General features: G+C 45.8%; 1 protein-coding gene across 2 annotated transcripts in view; it reads right to left on the reverse strand.

The window, feature by feature from the left end:
* Positions 1–19,266, reverse strand: part of LOC124805003 (juvenile hormone esterase-like) — a 163,304-nt gene that overhangs the window by 40,316 nt on the left and 103,722 nt on the right. For both annotated transcript variants that reach the window (XM_047265402.1, XM_047265400.1), the window contains exons 7-8: positions 8,186–8,387; positions 4,162–4,343 (exon numbers count right to left, since the gene is read on the reverse strand). In XM_047265402.1, coding sequence (XP_047121358.1) covers positions 4,162–4,343; positions 8,186–8,387 — 384 coding nt within the window. The remainder of the gene's footprint in view (positions 1–4,161; positions 4,344–8,185; positions 8,388–19,266) is intronic.

A 19,266-nucleotide genomic window follows, 5' to 3' on the forward strand; every position in this document is an offset into this window, starting at 1 on the left:
AATGGAATTGGGAAGAGGCGAAAAAATTTGGAAATTTGTGGTAGGGTCCTATGGGACCAGATTGCTGAAGTCATTGGTCCCTAGGCTTACACCCTTCTTAATCTAACTTACGCTAATGACAACGCACACACCCATGCCCGAGGGAGGACTCGAACCTCCGACGGGGGGAGCCGTGCGAACCGTGGCAAGGCGCCTCAGACAGCGCGGCTACCCAGCGCGGCTCGGGAGGTGTGAGATCCAGACTATAGGGTGGATGAGAAAGAACAGTTCAGTGAATTTTTGTAAGTTCTTCTGGGGTGCGTATACTTATGTGAGGCCTTGCGTTGTCACGAAGAACGAGAAGTTTGTTTGCATCACCTCGAATGAGGGTGTCCGCACGTTCCAATAATGCGGGAGTCACAACTGTGCGCTGCCGGCCAGCACGCGGGAGATCTGACAGGTTTGTGCGACTTTGTTGCGTCGATGACACACGCCTCGCCCAACGACTCGTCGTGCACTTGTTCACTGCCAGGTCTCCGTATGTATTTAGCAAGCGTCTGCGATGATCTGGTTTTCCACCGAAAGAAACTCAGTTACAGCTCTCTGCTTGGAACGCGCCTCCCGCCATATTGAAGACTACGTATAGCGCTGCCCCCTGTCGGAACGTCATGAAACTATAGAGTTTTTACGTGATTGTCCCATTTCATATTGTTTCTTAGTATTACCCCTCAATATACGATACGACCAGGTCAAGATATCCACCACTAATATGCTTAACAAATACTTTATGGTTATTTCTCTTTGTAATAGGCGTCATCTTACGTTTATGCATATTGAAAAAAAGCTACCATTCATGACATCAAGAGCAATTTTTGTCCTAGGAAAGAAAGAAACCCCATGATCAGGCTCTGAAGACCAAGCAATAGGCGACCGACCGCCATGACATCCTCTCCCATTTATCACTGGATACGGCACGGAGGGGCATGGGGTCAGCACCCTCGGCCGTTGTCGACGTTTCGACCTCTCAGTGATATAGCTATGCAGTCGGCACCACGATGCTGAGTGCATCACAGTCCAGTCCTCCCACCAAGGACAATCTCCTGGCAATGCCAGGAATGTAGCGAGGGTCCTCCGCATGAGGGTCTGTTACACTGACGAGTCGGCTGCGGAGGCGCACGTTTTGTCGTGGCCTTCCTGCAACTCCTTACGATCGTTCAACGACGGTACTTTCCTGTATGTAACTGCATCGTCAGCAGAAAAATGTTGCAGTGCTACTAAGCCTAACTGCTATGTCGTTTATGCACACTGAAAACGTTACAGATCCTAATCTCCATCAGCAGGGCACACCCACTGTAACATGCGTTTCTATGAAATATTCGTCATCCGATATAAGGTACTGGGCTCTGTTAGTAAAATACTGGTGGCCTCCTCCCCCTCCTGATTCGTTAAATTATCAAACTCTTATGTACGAAACAGATTCAAATGTCTGATTATTTTACGAAGGGATTAATGTGTTAATTATTTCGCGTTAAGCACGTAAACGGTTGATGATTATGACGCAGAACCCTAATTATGTCGGTTTTGAATGTTACGTATTGTTCATCCATGTACTAATTGTCAAAACCAAAACTTTGTGTCAATGTTTATCTCCTGAACTAACAGTGGTACAATGATGTAACTTTTTGGATACATTCAGCGGTGTATGTGAATACTGTCTGCAAAATGCGTTACGAATACGGTCAGTAGGAAAGGAGTAATAAACAAGAACGTCAGGCTTCATGTGGCAGTTTTACTGCACGAACAGTGAAAATGTAGTAAGCAATAAACTTTTTTCCTTCCATCATTTTTTCGGGGTGCCAGCGAGAAAACGCTTCGTGAAAGTTCGAAATTATGCGTAAAGTTTCTTGGAAGTCACTAAGTACTGTCGTTCTGAAATATTGAGTAAATTTAGTCTGGATAGTTCACACACTGAGCTACACTGCCTCAATAAAGACTAATGCTGGAGTGGTCAGTCACCAGAAATGTCTCTGTGACCTCCTTTGTCGGAGGAAGGCAGTCTGTGAATCTCATTAGATGAAGAGCGCCTCTTTCCGGGATGCGGGCAGTTCTTGCCGAAGTCGGGAGGCGACTTGCTCTGAAGCACAGCCCGAGGTCAGTGAACATCACGGCCGCCCGCGACGTTTTCGCTTTTCGGTGGATACATGGAAGAGCAGGATGCTGCAAATCATCAGACCAGCATGGGAGAGTGTGTTGCTTTCGTTCTAAAAATCTGCTTCAGCCAATGGAATTGCATGACTGTGTATCGTGTTCTTGGTGCATAAGGCTGACGAATCGTATAGACACTGCTTCTGTCCAGCACCAACAATGTACGTCTTGTAACCAAAAGGTGGGAAGCTATTTGTCCTTTATTCAACTTTTTCATGAGCTTAGCAACAATCCTCTCCGTTTCATTGGCAACAGCATCGAGTCGTTGTCTACTTTCTTTTTTCTTTTTTTTTTTTTTAATGGGAAATCAGCAAGAAGCAAAGCAGTTAGATTCAACTGGCGGCCGACTGCCATCTGGAGAGGTCATTTTTGATGGATTGTTCTAAGCGGCCGTCTGCTGTTGTTCGGCATCGGCAAATTTCGCTGTTGTTGAGGGAATTTAAGTACACAAACACATTCAGAGCAGTTCGCTTACTGTTGTGCTTCAAATACGGTACTTGTGCCGACAATTTGATTTATTGTGAACTGTAATTTTAGATTGTTTACTTTTGAATTCAGGAGCTGCACAGGTCAGTGTCTCTGTGCTTCTCCTCGCAGTCTTCCAGGTAGATTTTGATACTTGCCGCAGTGTTGGCGTCGTTCTTAACTAATTTAGTCGAATATTCGAATAAATTTGCTCTCTCTCTCAATCTGTTGTTAATTGCATTAAACATACACAGCAAATAAACTGTTGTACGTGGATTTGACTTAAATTTCAAGATCTTTAAGCTTGTCCTGGTTAGGCTAACGTTAATAATAAGTCTAACTTGTTGGGTAGCGAACTGGTTGACATCATTGTGCCAATGTTGTCCTTGGGCTAAGCGGCCAAGTGCGAGGATATTTTGATAATTATTTTGTGAAACCATCGTGCATTGCACTCGCTCATCTGGTATTCCTACGATTTGGTTCAAAAATGCGTCAATTGGCTCTGAGCAGTATGCGACTTAACTTCTGAGATCATCAGTCACCTAGAGGAGGAGGAGGAGGATATTAGTGTTTAACGTCCCGTCGACAAGGAGGTCATTAGAGACGGAGCGCAAGCTCGGGTGAGGGAAGGATGGGGAAGGAAATCGGCAGTGCCCTTTCAAAGGAACCATCCCGGCATTTGCCTGAAGCGATTTTAGGGAAATCACGGAAAACCTAAATCAGGATGGCCGGAGACGGGATTGAACCGTCGTCCTCCCGAATGCGAGTCCAGTGTGCTAACCACTGCGCCACCTCGCTCGGTCAGTCACCTAGAACTTAGAACTAATTAAACCTAACTAACCTAAGGACATCACACACATCCATGCCGGAGGCAGGATTCGAACCTGCGACCGTAGCGGTCGCTCGGCTCCAGACTGCAGCGCCTAGAACCGCACGGCCACTCCGGCCGACTCTACGATTTGGCTTTATTAAGAAAGGAGATTTGAGTTCACTTCTCCTACAAGTCTAACTTGCTCCTCGGTTGGCATTAATTCAGAATATAACTACCGGCGAGGAACTTCTCGGTTAGCAGTCGGTAATGTGGTGGAGTTTCCAACGAATGTTCAAATCTGTGTGAAATCTTATGGAACTTAACTGCTAAGGTCATCAGTCCCTAAGCTTACACACTACGTAACCTAAATTATCCTAAGGACAAACACACACACACCCATGCGCGAGGGAGGACTCGAACCTCCACCGGGACCAGCCGCACAGTCCATGACTGCAGCGCCTAAGACCGCTCGGCCAATCCCGCGCGGCAGAGTTTCGAACGGCTATGGAAATGTAGGAAGGCAGACTCGAAAGAGATGTGCGTGGTTTGGATCGAGTTCCAACAGAACAGTGGCTAGACGCTGAGCGACAATCGATTAGGTCAGTCCACAACGGTTTGGATGTGTTGACAAGTCCATACATCACCACAAGGGCGAAAGGGAGACGATGACAGGCATCTGGCGGTCGCAGACGCGTACTCACGTCTATGAAGGCCGCGGCGTTGCTGTCGCCGAGGACGACGTCACCGCCGCCGGGGAAGAAGAAGCGCTTGATCTGCTGCCACAGCTGCTGCGACTGGTTGGCCGGCAGCTCCATCAGCACCGGCATGAGCTCGTCCAGGCGCGCGTTCAGCTCCGACAGCTGCGTCGCGTTGCTCAGGATAGCTGCGCAGACCACACCCTCCATTTGTCCTGCATTCCTTTCTTTACGTACTATCTCGACTTTTTCAAACAGTACCTTAATATTCTACTTTGTTAGGGAATAGTATTCGGCAACAAGCGTGTTTTAAGGCGTCAAAAACTTCATTAAACAAGAATGCACCGCTTCTATACACTCTCAGGCCAAAAAAAAAAAAAAAAAGTAGCATCACGAAGGAATTATCCGAACGGGACGGACATCAGCAGACACGATGTACATATGCAGACAAACAAATGCTTATATACACATCAAAAAAAGTTTTGCATCACCCCAGTTCCCAGAGCTCCTGAAGATAGAAGTTGACTGTAGACATTGTATCACAGACACTATATCACTGTTCAGAGATGTCACTAAACCCGCCCAAAGATGTAAACAACCATGCGTGAGCAGCGCCTGTTAGACGGAGGGAGTCCGGCGGCCAATCAGTTCCAGACATTCCACCAGGAAGGAGGCACACGGCTCGTATTGTCTGTAGTTCAACCGTGCCTAGTCGCTCAGTACCGCGGTTCGATCACTTTGTGACAGGGTCTGAAGGCAGTCTCGTCAGGCTGAATGCCTTAGACACACTGTCCAGCGAGCGCAGCAAGGTGGAGATTGCCTGATCTTTTGGAGTGGCATTATGTTGTGCCGACGTACATCTACATCTAAATGGTTACTCTTCAATTCACATTTAAGTGCCTGGCAGAGGATTCATCGAACCACTTTCATACTACTACTCTACCATTCCACTCTCGAATGGCGAGTGGGGAAAAGGAACACCCAAATTTTTCCGTTTGAGCTCTGATTTCTCTTATTTTACTATGGTGATCATTTCTCCCTACGTAGATGGTTGTCAATAAAATATTTTCGCATTCGGAAGAGAAAGTTGGTGATTGAAATTCCGTAAATAGATCTCGCCGCAAAGAAGACCGCCTTTGATTCAGTGACTGCCACCCCAACTCGCGTATCATATCAGTGACGCCCTCACCGCTATTGCGCGATAACACGAAACGAGCTGCCCTTCTTTTCACTTTTTCGATGTCCTCCGTCAATCTTACCTGGTAAGGATCCCACACCGCACAGCATATTCCAGCAAAAAAATGTTCAAATGGCTTTGAGCACTATCGGACTTAACATTTAAGGTCATCAGTCCCCTAGAACTTAGAACTACTGAGGACATCACACACATCCCTGCCCGAGGCAGGATTCGAACCGGTGACCTTAGCAGTCGCGCGGTTCCGGACTGAAGTGCCTAGAACCGCTCGGCCACCGCGGCCGGCTAATATTTCAGCACAGGACGGACAAGTGTAATGTTGGCTGTCTCTTTATTGCGTTTGTCGCGTCTTCTAAGTGTTCTGCCAATAAAGGGTAACCTTTGTTCCGCCTTCCCCACAATATTATCTATGTGGTCTTTCCACCGCTGGTGGTCACGGAACGCTCCGTAACGGCGGTACGTGAATGCCGTCCTCCGACCGATAGTGCAATCATATCGCCAGCATATTGGCGAGGCATTCGTCTACATGGACGATAATTCGCGCCCCCATCGTGCACATCTTGTGAATGATTTCCTTCAGGATAACGACATCGCTGGAATAGAGCGGCATGCATGTTATCCAGACATGAACCCTATCGAACTTGCCTGGGATAGACTGAAAAGGGATGTTTATGGACGACGCGACCCACCAACCACTCTGAGGGATCTACGCCGAATCGCCTTTGAGGAGTGGGACAATCTGAAGCAATAGTGCCTTGATGAACATGTGGATAGTATGCAACGACGAATACAGGCATGCATCAATGCAAGAGGACGTGCTACTAGGTATTAGAGGTACCGATGTGTACAGCAATCTGGAGCAAAACTTCTGAAGGTCCCGCTGTATGGTGGTAGAACATGCGATGTGTGGTTTTCATGAGCAATAGAAAGGGAGGAAATGATGTATATGTTGATCTCTATTCCAGTTTTCTGTACACGTTCCGGAACTCTCGGAACAGAGGTGTAGTTACAGAAACATTTATCCCAGAGAAAGCGTTTCACAAATTGAGCAAGTCAGTAACGCGCTGATGCACCTCTGGCCCTTATGCAAGCAATTATTCGGCTTGGCGTTAATTGACAGAGTTTTTGGATGTCCTCCTGAGTGATACCGTGCCAAATTTACAACTGCCGCCTTAGTTCATCAAAATTCCGAGCTGGTTCGAGGGCTCTGCCCATAATGCTCCAAAAGTTCGCAGTTGTGGTCAGATTCGGCGACATTGCTGGTCAAGGGTGTTCTTGGGAAGCGTGAGGACAAGCAGTAGAAACCCTCGCCTTTTGTGGGCAGGATTACCTTGCTGAAATGTAAGCCCCGGATGGGTTGTAATGAACTGCAACAAATCGAGTACATTGTCGTCGACGTACCGCTGTGCTGTTAGGGTGCCGCGGATGGCAACCAAATGGGTGCTTCTATGAAATGGAGCGGTACCCCAGATCAGCTCTCTTACCTGGTTGTCGGGCCGTACGGCAGGCTACAGTCAGCTTGGTGTCCCAACGCTGTTTGCAGCGCCTTCAGATACGACTCCGCTGGTCATCAGGGTTCACTTATAAACAGACCTCATTCCTGACAGTTTAGCTCCAGTCAATGAGATTCGAGAATTGTTTGTCTATACATAAACATCACGTCTACCGATTTCTGTCCCATTCGAATAACTCCTTCGTAGCCTTTATTTTTTTTAACTGTGTTATATTGGGCTCACCCACAACTAGCTCGTACGATTCTCTGTAAGGTTAAGCGCTTCATCTGTAGCTTTGCAGTACGTGTACATGTATCACGGCACGTGCAGAGGGCCTCCCCCATTACCCTCTCGCTGAATGTATTGCTGATCCTCTTCTTACCGCGCGGGCTGCATAGAGAGCTTGCTCACAACTTTAATTGGTCCGAAAGAACAGATACCATCTTAGTATATATATAGTTAAGGCTCACCGGCCACTTGACCATCTTCTTCTTCTGTGCGAATGCACAAACAGTGCAACTCTTACGGGAATCGGCCAGACACCACACTTGCTAGGTGGTAGCCTTTAAATCGGCCGCGGCCCGTTAGTATACGTCGGACCCGCGTGTCGCCACTGTCAGTGATTGCACACCGAGCGCCGCCACACGGCAGGTCTAGTCTACAGAGACTCCCTAGCACTCGCCGAGTTGTAAAGCCGACTTTGCTAGCGATGGTTCACTGTCTACAGACGCTCTCAGTTGCAGAGACGACAGTTTAGCATAGCCTTCAGCTACGTCATTTGCTACGACCTAGCAAGGCGCCATATGCAGTTACTATTGATATTGATATTGTGAATCATGTACCGTCAAGAGCGACGTTCATCATTAATGGATTAAAGTTAAGTATCAACTAATTACGTCCGCTTTCTGAATTCTAATTCCTTGTCATGTTCCAAACCTCACATCAGTATAGTCGTTCCCACCACACGCCAGCCTGCGTGAGCTAAAACGCGTGCATTTCGGCCTCCCCTAGTAACACGGTCTTGGATCTCCTGCCAACACAGCAGTTGTGACCTAGTCTTACTGTGAGACAAGAAGTGTAACTTCCTCTCTGAAGCCCCTACGTATTACTGTAAATTTCTTGAAATGCTACAGGAGTTTGTGGGTAGGTAGGATTTAATGCGATTTCGCGTGTGTTGCGAGTCCTGAAATTGTCATATTTCAACCAAAGATATAGCTTGTTCTCGGTAGTTTCTCGCGTATCGCACGCGCTCGCGCCCCGGGTCAGATGTCACGTGCTGGGTCGGTTACTAGCTACGTCTCGGGCGTCGAGAGCCGCTGGGTGAGGTGCGTGGGGGACTCACGGACGGCCCTGATGATGCCCTCCTGAGCGACGACGCCGGTGAGCCAGGGCACGGACGTGAAGGCGGCGGAGCTGCCTCCGGCTCCCGCGCTCAGCGCCGCCTGCAGGATGGCCAGCGGCGCGGCGGGCAGGAAGCGTTCCTCGGGGTCGCCGCTCGACTCCACCGTCGGCCGGTACAGCGTCAGCGGGTCCACCGACCACACCTGCGCACCACAGGCGTGCAACAGAATCTGATGCGTGGGAAAAAAATTCAGACTGTCATCAGGCAAAGCAGCAAGTTTAGATTATGGAAGGCTTTCGGGACTCGAGAGGCGTTACTCACTCTTCCGGTGCTGATTCTACGATATCCCGCTTATGTCGATGTTTATGCTTGCTTCGTCGGTTACGAGAAAGCTTTTGACATCACTCACCATAACAAACTGACGTATACTGATGAGCCAAAACATTATGACCACTTCCCATCACTCAAAAGAGGAAAGGCCGCTGGACCTGATGCGATACCAGTTCGATTTTACACAGCAGTACGCGAAGGAACTTGCCCCCTTCTTGCAGCGGTGTACCGTAGGTCTCTAGAAGATCGTAGCGTTCCAAAGGATTCTAATAGGGCAGAGGTGATCCCTGTTTTCAAGAAGGGACGTCGAACAGATGTGCAGAACTATGGACCTATATCTCTAACGTCGATCAGTTGTAGAATTTTGGAACATGTATTATGTTCGGGTATAATGACTTTTCTTGAGACTAGAAATCTACTCTGTAGGAATCAGCATGGGTTCCGAAAAAGACGGTCGTGTGAAACCCAGCTCGCGCTATTCGTCCACGAGACTCAGAGGGCCATAGACACGGGTTCACAGGTAGATGCCGTGTTTCTTGACTTCCTCAAGGCGTTCGATGCAGTCCCCCACAGTCGTTTAATGAACAAAGTAAGAGCGTATGGACTATCAGACCAATTGTGTGATTGGATTGAAGAGTTCCTAGATAACAGAACGCAGCATGTCATTCTCAATGGAGAGAAGTCTTCCGAAGTAAGAGTGATTTTAGGTGTGCCGCAGGGGAGTGTCGTAGGACCGTTGCTATTCACAACATACATAAATGACCTTGTGGATAACATCGGAAGTTCACTGAGGCTTTTTGCGGATGATGCTGTGGTGTATCGAGAGGTTGTAACAATGGAAAATTGTACTGAAATGCAGGAGGATCTGCAGCGAATTGACGCATGGTGCAGGGAATAGCAATTGAATCTCAATTTAGACAAGTGTAATGTGCTGCGAATACACAGAAAGAAAGATCCCTTATCATTTAGCTACAATATAGCAGGTCAGCAACTGGAAGCAGTTAATTCCATAAATTATTTGGGATTACGCATTAGGAGTGATTTAAAATGGAATGATCATATAAAGTTGATCGTCGGTAAAGCAGATGCCAGACTGAGATTCATTGGAAGAATCCTAAGAAAATGCTATCCGAAAACAAAGGAAGTAGGTTACAGTACACTTGTTCGCCCACTGCTTGAATACTGCTCAGCAGTATGGGATCCGTGCCAGATAGGGTTGATAGAAGAGATAGGGAAGATCCAACGGAGGGTAGCGCGCTTCGTTACAGGATCATTTAGTAATCGCGAAAGCGTTACGGAAATGATAGATAAACTCCAGTGGAACAATCTGCAGGAGAGACGCTCTGTAGCTCGGTACGGGCTTTTGGTGAAGTTTCGAGAACATACCTTCACCGAGGAGTCAAGCAGCATATTGCTCCCTCCTACGTGTATCTCGCGACCATGAGGATAAAATTAGAGAGATTAGAGCCCACACAGAAGCATACCGACAATCCTTTCCACGAACGATACGAGACTGGAATAGAAGGGAGAACCGATAGAGGTACTCAAGGTACCCTCCGCCACACACTGTCGGGTGGCTTTCGGAGTATGGATGTAGATGTAGATATTGATCAACGTGAAGCTGTAACAAAAATGTATAAGCGGAGTGGACAGAGATGGGGCATCATCGTAGCGAAGATACGTGCTGCAAATGAGGAAATCCATGTAGATAAGCGACTTTGACAAAGGGAAGATTATTATTACGCAGAGCCTCTGAATGATTATCTCGAAAACGGCGAAGATGGTCGAATGGTCACGTGCTACTGTCGTGAGCATCTACGGAAAGAGGTAGGACAGTCAACCACCATTGGCGCTAAATGGTTGGACGTCCGCTACTCTTCACAGAACGTGGGGTTCGGAGGCTTGTCTGCTCTGCAAAGCAGGATAAATGGTGGTCTGTGGCATCTCTACTGAAAGAACACAATGCTGGTGCACGCACAAGTGTTTCAGAACACATCGTACATTGTTGAACATGGAGCTCCATAACAGAATACCCCTACGTGTTTACATGTTGACCCAACGACAAACTCAGTTAAGATACCAGTGGCCAGGGGACCATTGTGATTCGAACGCCGATCGATGAAAAGTGTCGGCTCTTCGGGTGAATCAAATATTTGCTACGCTACGTCGATCGTCGTCTCCACAAACGCCGTCATGGAAGTGAACGGCGGCTGAAAAGATGCAGTGCGACACGGCGGCAGGCTGGTGGGAGCAGTATTATGCCATGGAAAATATTCTTCTGCGCTTGCATCGGACCTGTGGTAGTAGTCGAACACACCGAGAATTGCGAACCACCTACATCTATTCAAGGTTGATGTCTTCCCCGACGGCGATGTCGTCTTTCAGAAGTATATTTGTCCTTGTCTCGGAGCCAGAACCGCGCTACAGTTGTTTCAGGAGCGTTGTAGTGAACTCACGTTGATAACTCGGCGACCAAATTCGCCTGATGTAAATCGTTTGGAACTGATCTGGGTCGCTATCGGGCGCCATATGCAGAATAAGTTTCAAAGATGAACAAATAGGTTAAGAAGCAAGTGGTCATAATGTTTTGCCTCATCAGTGTGTATCTTACATGTACTGGTGCTGGATGGTTGTGAGATCCAACGGATTGAAGATTTGTACTGGAACCAAAATACTCTTGTGCAGCCGGCCGATGTAGCCGAGCGGTTCTAGGCGCTTCAGTCTGGAACCGCGCGACCGCTACGGTCGCAGGTTCGAATCCTGCCTTGGGCATCGATGTGTGTGATGTCCTTAGGTTAGTTAGGTTTAAGTAGTTCTAAGTTCTAGGGGAGTTATGACCTCAGAAGTTGTCCCATAGTGCTCAGAGCCATTTGAACCATTTTTGAACTGGTGTGCATGTCGACGGTCAGCTGTCATAAAAGGTATTGATTATCAATGAAGTTGGCCAAGGCTGCATTCTTTCCCTATTAATTTTCAACATCTATTCTGCGAACATCTTGCAAGAAGCTCTTGGTGGAATGTATCAAGGAGCCGTGGTTGATCGGGTTATCAGTAACATCAGATACGCTGATGAAATTGTCTTACTTGAAACCCGGCTGGAAGATCTTTGAGAACTACTAGAGGCTGGAACAGAGCAATAACATGGGGTTATCCTTAAATGTCAACTAGAAGAAACAAATGGTCGTCAGCAGAAACTGAGAACCCAGATGAAATCTAGGGCAATCTCGCAATCGGTGATTAATTTTCAACATCTGATCTGCAAAAATAATCTTCCAAGATGCTCTCGTTGGAATGTATAAAGGAGTGGTGGTTCATGGCGTTATCAGTTAAAATTTCATCATATAAATATTTGTGGTGTCAAGTCAGTGATGCCTGGGACTTTTCTCAAGAAATTCGCTGCTGAATTGAAAAGGCCAGAAGTTCTTATCAGAGAATGTACAAAGTTCTGATTAGCGGTGACATAATGATTATGTTTCGCCGTCTATTATTTCGATGCTACCTATTGAGTATCCTACTCTAAAGACCTGAGTCATGGACACTTTCCGCAGTATTAAGTAACATCTTAGAGGAATCTAAAGTGTGGGCGTATTGAAGGATATTAACGATAACATGGCCAGATAAATTCACAAATGTAGTAGTAAGATAACTGGAATACTTTGGGCATATAATTCGCAACAACAAAACATACTTCAAGGAAAGAGTGATGCAAGATGTGGTCCAGGATGTAGAAGATTTTCCTCGCTCAAGAACTTAAGCCAGTGAATTGAACGCATAGCAGCTTTTCAGAAGAGCCGTCGGCAGACAACAGATTATGCTAGAGGTCGCCGCTGTTCTTGAAGGGGGGGTACTCGAAGAACAAGAAAGGACAAGACGTGGATAAACCGGGTGATCAAAAAGTCAGTATAAATTTGAAAACTTAATAAACCACGGAATAATGTCGATAGAGAGGTAAAAATTGACACACATGCTTGGAATGACATGGGGTTTTATTAAAACAAAAAAAAAGTTTACAAAATGTCCGACAGATGGCGCTGGACACCAAAACTGCTACCGTGACGGGTGAGAGGTACGCCTATATGTTTCAGAATCGCATCATCCCCAGCCTGGCTGATAAAACACCTGTTGGAACGTACGATGTTTATGCAGGATGGTGCTCCACCCCACATTGCTAGACGCGTGAAAGATCTCTTGCGCGCGTCGTTTGGTGACGATCGTGTGCTCAGCCGGCACATTCGTCCCGCTTGGCCTCCCAGGTCCCCAGACCTCAGCCCGTGCGATTATTGGCTTTGGGGTTACCTGAAGTCGCAAGTGTATCGTGATCGACCGACATCTCTAGGGATGCTGAAAGACAACATCCGACGTCAATGCCTCACCATAACTCCGGATATGCTTTACAGTGCCGTTCACAACATTATTCCACGACTACAGCTATTGTTGACGAATGATGGAGGACATATTGCGCATTTCCTGTAAAGAACATCATCGTTGCTTTGTCTTACTTTGTTATGCTAATTATTGCTATTCTGATCAGATGAAGCGCCATCTGACGGCCATTTTTTGAACGTTTCTATGTTTTTGGTTCTAATAAAACCCCATATCATTCCAAGCATGTGTGTCAATTTGTACCTCTCTATCTACATTATTCCGTGATTTATTCAGTTTTAAACTTTATACTGACTTTTTGATCACCCAGTACACTGTATCTATCTACAGAAGGATGTAGTGACTCGTAGAAATCGAGCCAGGAGAAGATCAGTTTGGGTTTCAGAGAAATGTAGGAACACAACGACTTTATTTCCATATACATATATTTTAAATGTAAGTCCCCTGCCACGTTTTCTGTTTGTGTGTGAAAGCTAATTGCAGAAACTGTAGTAAGGCTTTTGATACAGTTTGCACTAATAGACTGAATCACGAGAAACGTTTGTGTCCATAATTTATTACCGCTAGGCCAGAGAAGTCGTCCGACATAGACATTTTATGCTACCCGTGCGAATCCAAGGCAGATCGCTAGTAGACGATAAGTTGTAGAAAGACAAGACTACATTTACAAAATTTTGTAAATTTTAGAAACAGCTTTTGACATTGTTGACTGAAACACACTCTCTGAAATTCTGAAGGAAGCAGGGAGCGATAGGCCATGTACAACTTGTTTATAAACGAGACTGCACTTCTAAAAGTCGAAGGACGTGACGGGGAGGCAGTAATTGTGATCGGAGTGCAGCAGGGTTTTAGTTTATCCCTCATATTGTTCAATAAGTGTATATAGTAAGCAGAAAAGGAAAGCAAACAGAAATTTGGAAAAGTAATTGAAGTACATGGAGAAAGTAATAATAACTTTTGAGATATGACGGTGGAGTTTCTCTGGACGTCACAACAATGGACTGCAGACATTAGATGAATGAAATGAGATGAGCCTTGAAAAGAGGTTGCAGGATGAAGACCAATATCGGAAAAACAGGGATAATGGAGAGTAGACGACTTAAGTTAGGTGGTGATGAGTGAATAAGGTCAGTAACCGAGGCTAAGGGAAAGTAAATGGCAACAGCAGAAATAAAGAGAATGTAAAATGTCGATTGGCAATAGGGAGAAAACCTTTCCTGATATACAGAAAAATAATAACCTATAATCCAAATTTTATTAGTTAAGAGGTATTTATTCAAAGTATTTGTGTACAGTGTACCCTCGAATGGAAGTGACACCTACACAACATGAAGAGAATAGAAGCTTTTCAAATGTGTTGCTACTGAAGAATGCCGATGATAAGAAGGGTAGTTTGAATAACTAATGAAGTTATACTGAATCGAATCAGAGCGAAAAGAAATTTATATCACAACTTGACTAAAAGGAGGGGTCAGTTGACAAACACACATCCTTAGGCATCCCTGTGATTTACAGATTTTGAGATCCCTTTTGACGCAGGCTCAACATAATTTGTCTGTACTGATGTCCATTGCGAAACCTATGTTAATATTCTGATGAATATTCACGTCAATGGTACAGCTTCCAGTATATTACACCAGCTCATTAAGAAATTCAGATTTGAAACATGAGACAGGAATGGAACTTCCGTTCACCAAGACTGTTCTGAGTAGACGTAAAGGAACTTCTCATTCCCTAAAACTGGGAAAACGCAGTCGTCTTAATGGAATATATCTGTAATATCTCCGTTTCGGAAATTACATTGCGTTGTTTGTCTCTTAAGACTAGTCCTGGAAATAGTTATAATAAGACTAAAATAATCAACATATCCAAAAAAATCTACAAATCAAAAACGAAGTCAGCTTGTGGGCTTGTATATTTAGTCGAAGACTGCAGACTAGAAGAACCGTAAAATAAATAAGCAAAGAACGAAAAATGGTCGGGAGAACTTTTGGTATCATAGTAAAGCTTCCGACGTATTTGAAAAAGAAAAAAATGCGTTATCTATATTATGAATTTTGGTTTATAGAAATGAGATATGAATCTCTAATACGAAAACTCAGAAGATGTTGGGAATTACTGGCAGGGGGGAAAACAAATACTAGATCAGGCAATACGAAATGTTGGTGGAGTAATAAACAGCTTCTTGATACGGCGTAGCCAGATTGGCCATGTTGTAGTACTGCTTGTGTGGGCGGCCTCCTGTTTAAGTGCGAAAGGGAGAGCTTTCCTTAACGCGCCGTGTCTGTGGGGAAAATGGCTCTAGTTTCGAACTCAGTCTTGACAATGTAAACCACAGAATTCGTCCCTACATACAAACTGATTAGTTAAGAGACTGAGGGGATGGACAGAGGTTACAACACACAAAGAAAAAGGTTATAATTGAAGTGTTTATATACGTGGCTTGGAACTTAAAATAGTGGAAATTATTTATTCACAACCGGTACAAGAGAGCTGCATGTTTCCTTCAAAGTAGTCAACAGAGTTGTGCAGAACCCATTGCCAGCGATTTGGAAGACGTAGCACAACGTTAGCAGAGCCTGTTCTGTTGATGATACAAATGGAACTGTCAACTGCCTGTCGAATCTCTAGAACAGTTCTGAAGCGAATGCCACGAAGCCAAAACTAAAACTCCAGTCCAACGAATGGCGTCATTTTGGGTCGCCGCGAAAGTCAAAGTGCGTCAGAGCCCCAGTATGGTGAAAGTTACGGTGATTCTCGCCTACTACTGTGATGGTGTTATCCTAACGCATTAAGTTCCTCCATGACAGGCCGTCCATGCACAGTATTACTGTTCGTTTTCGGAGCATCACCTGCAACCAGCTTTGCGAAAAAAGCGGCGACACTTTCTGCGCAACCCACCCACCATTCTGCACGACAATACGCGGGCGCATGCAGCGCAAGCTGTGGCTGCTCTGTTCGGTCGATGGGACTTGGAAGTACTGTACCATCCACCATACTCCCCGGACTTAAGTCCTTGTGACTTTGATATGATTCCGAAGATGAAGGAACCACTTCGTGGCATTCGCTTCAGAACTGTTCCAGATATTCGACAGGCAGTAGACCGCTCCATTCGCACCATCAACAGAACAGGCTCTGCCAACGGTATACTACGCCTTCCACATCGCTGGCAACGGCTTCTACACAACGCTGGTGACTACTTTGAAGGACATTAACAGGTGCAAACATGTAACCATTTTGTATCGGTTGTGAATAAATAGTTGCCATTATTTAAGTTCCAACCATAGTATACTAAACATCAGGACCTTATTCATTTCCGAGAACAGCCCTCACAAAGTACTTATACAATAAGGAAATGGTGCAGAAAATGACATGCATAACAGTGATAAACCCTGAGAGAGCAAGCCATTACTAACAAACTTATGAACAGGAGGTAGTATCGAAGTGGCAGACAACGTTTCATTTCACTAGAAGACAAATTCTGCCTCTGCTCTGGTGACTGTGGGGGAATCACTTCGAGAAAAATCAGAGAGAGATCAGAGGGAGAACCGAACACATGAGAGATCGTCGAGGGAGCTAATAGAAGGCTGGTTGCGATGTCCTCCTTACTACAGAATGGAGCAAGTAAAAGTGCCCCAGGCAAGTGACTGCATTAGCGGAGGAGGAAGACCCACAGTTCCTTCCAAAAATGTGAAGAAACTGCCCACAAAGCCGGCCGAGGGTGAACTTTGGAGCAATATCCACGCCCGGCAGAGCTGTTAGGAGATTTCACTCTGGCCACCCAGGTCACCTGATCTGTGAGTGTGCGATTACTTTGTGTGGAGAGCCTTCTGGTGTAAGGTGTACCGCAACAGTCCTCATAGTCTTCAAGAACTGCAGCAGAACATTTCGGATGAGACTGCAGCAATTCCAGCTGTGCAGCTTCGATCCGCCTTCAGCAAATTGCTGACGAGGGTCCAGAAGTGCCAAGAGATGAATTGTGGTCACTTTCAACATCTGCTTTAGTTAGGTTAGTACCGTATTTCTTTTCCTCTGCTCTGCTTCTTTGTACCCCTGGAACGCTGTTCTTCGGACCACTTTTATTTGCTTAACCCTGTACATGGTGACAACAGTAGTGTTTCGTAGTTATCAGCAGACTGCAACAATGCACCTATGCAAAATAGCTTCTCTTCCCGGTTTCTCTTCACGAGCGTTATTACGCATTGCTGTCCAAAGGGATGAATATGACAACTGTGACGAGTCTGTAGGTTGCAATTGCTAAGAGCCTGTTGTGGTTTTCTTTGGTGTCTTTTGAGCTCATAATTTAACTGTCTGAAGAGAGAGTGGGCTAAAGTGGCCCTGCCTCGGAGTCCTATGACTCTGGACTCACTACTCCTGAGTAGGTCTCCAACCTCAAAGAGATAAGTCTGCTGAGAAGTCCTACCTGTGCGGACGTAGAAAGCAGATAATGTCCTCGATGCTCAGAGGTACCCCATCCTGCTTTCGCCCACTGAAACTAGGGCGGCCATGTTCCATATCAAGGTTTCTTTCTGAAGAAGGTGAAATCCTTCAGATTTTTAGCGGATTCTAACGGTTGTCGCCATTTTGGGGAAAACAGCAATTTCTCTCATGATGAACATGTGAGAGTTAAATTCTGGCATAATGATCTCCATCATGTAAGGAGTCCACTGTCATTGCCACTTCTCTCTCCAATCTATCTCAGAAGCATTAAAGTTACCCAGATACAGAAATAAAATTAATATCAAAATTTCAAATACACCAGCATGTTAGTTCCAAAGAAGCATCTACATAGTTTTAATTATTAGGGGTCCCTGTGTGTATCAGGTGGTCTCGTGAGAGCTCTCATGTAGGCGTCTTGGCACACGGTGAGGCTGACCTGAGTTGTAGCGTCACAGACAGATTGAAGTTGACGACACAATTATCACCACAATTGAAGTGAAATGGAGATAAATGGGAATGGACAATAAACGGACAAAGGAAATTCTTTCTTGGATTCCAAGAGCTGAGAAAATACTGAGACAACCAGCTAATCGAAGGTGGGAATATGACATTAGAAAAATATGAGAGAGATACGTGGGTATAAAAGAACTGGTGTTCAAGATCCCACCGATGATGAAGTCTTCAGAGATGGAGCGCAATTTCGGATTTCGGGAGGAAATACAGGATCTGTCCCAAAAGTTTCGAGGATAAAATTCTCCTGTGAACGAGAAGGGCTAGAGGGACGGAGTTTTCGGAGGTGAGAGGTCTTGCCTAACGAATGGGACTTGGCTACGCCGCCTCTCGGCATTGACAAGAGTGAAGATCGCGCCTCACTCGTAGTGTGTTACGATAACACTTGGAGATTCGAAATGCAGTGATTAATCGAGCAGTAAACCGCTATAAAATTTTGCGTTAAACTAAAAAAATCTGGCTCTGAGACGGTGGTCGGGACCCGAAAGCCTTCGGGGAGTAACCCAAGTGCCAACCATGAATCAAGAGTGGCGCAAGATGCTCCGGGACGGCCGAGACATCGCCAAAAACGGGCGCTTCTGGTGCCCTTAAACGTTTCAAACGGACCAAAATGTGGAGAGAGTAGGCAAAATTCAGAATAAGAAACGATACCTGAGCATACTAATAGTAGTAGGGGATTGTAGTCTGCTGAAGTCGAATGTTTATAGCATTTTGAGAGACGAGTTAGGGATGAGAAAGGTGTGCACAAAAAATTATCCGAAATGTGCTGATCAATGAACACAAGGGACGTGTAACGAGTTGTTGCAACACCGTGAAAGTGACTAATTTTTTGGACAGGCTAGTGACAGATGACGAGACTTAGGTTTTAGAGTACAATCCCGAGTGAAAAAGATAAAGCAGTGAGTGCAACACGGAAAAATTCACCTCGCATCAGGAAGACCCACATACGCCAATCCAGAGTTAAGGCAATGCTTATTGTCTCTTTTTACTGTGGAGGTTTATTCACAGCGAATTTGTGTCTCAGAGACAAATTGTTAGTGATCAGTCTTACATTCATGTCCTGCCTCGGTTGCGGGATAGGGGCCAACGCGTCAGGAAAGACATCACGAACAGCTGAATTTTGCGTCACGACCCACCGCGCCACACTGTTTTCGCCGTGCGGGTTTCTCACCAGGAACGGTATGGAAACGCTGCCTCAGCGCCGGACACCCCTGATCTGACACAACTGGATTTCTTTTTGTTTCCGAGGACAAAGTCTTTGGAGGAGGTAAGAGAAACTTCCACTCACTGTCGTAAGGAGGAAACGGACGACGCCTGCCAACAAGCCTTTGCAAACTGGGTGAGGCGGTGGTAGCGATATGTAGATGCGGAAGGAATGTACTTTGAACCTGTATAACGTTTTGTAGATTAAGAATCAA

This window comes from Schistocerca piceifrons, chromosome 7, assembly GCF_021461385.2.
Source record: "Schistocerca piceifrons isolate TAMUIC-IGC-003096 chromosome 7, iqSchPice1.1, whole genome shotgun sequence".
In the NCBI taxonomy this organism is placed as follows: Eukaryota; Metazoa; Arthropoda; class Insecta; order Orthoptera; family Acrididae; genus Schistocerca; species Schistocerca piceifrons.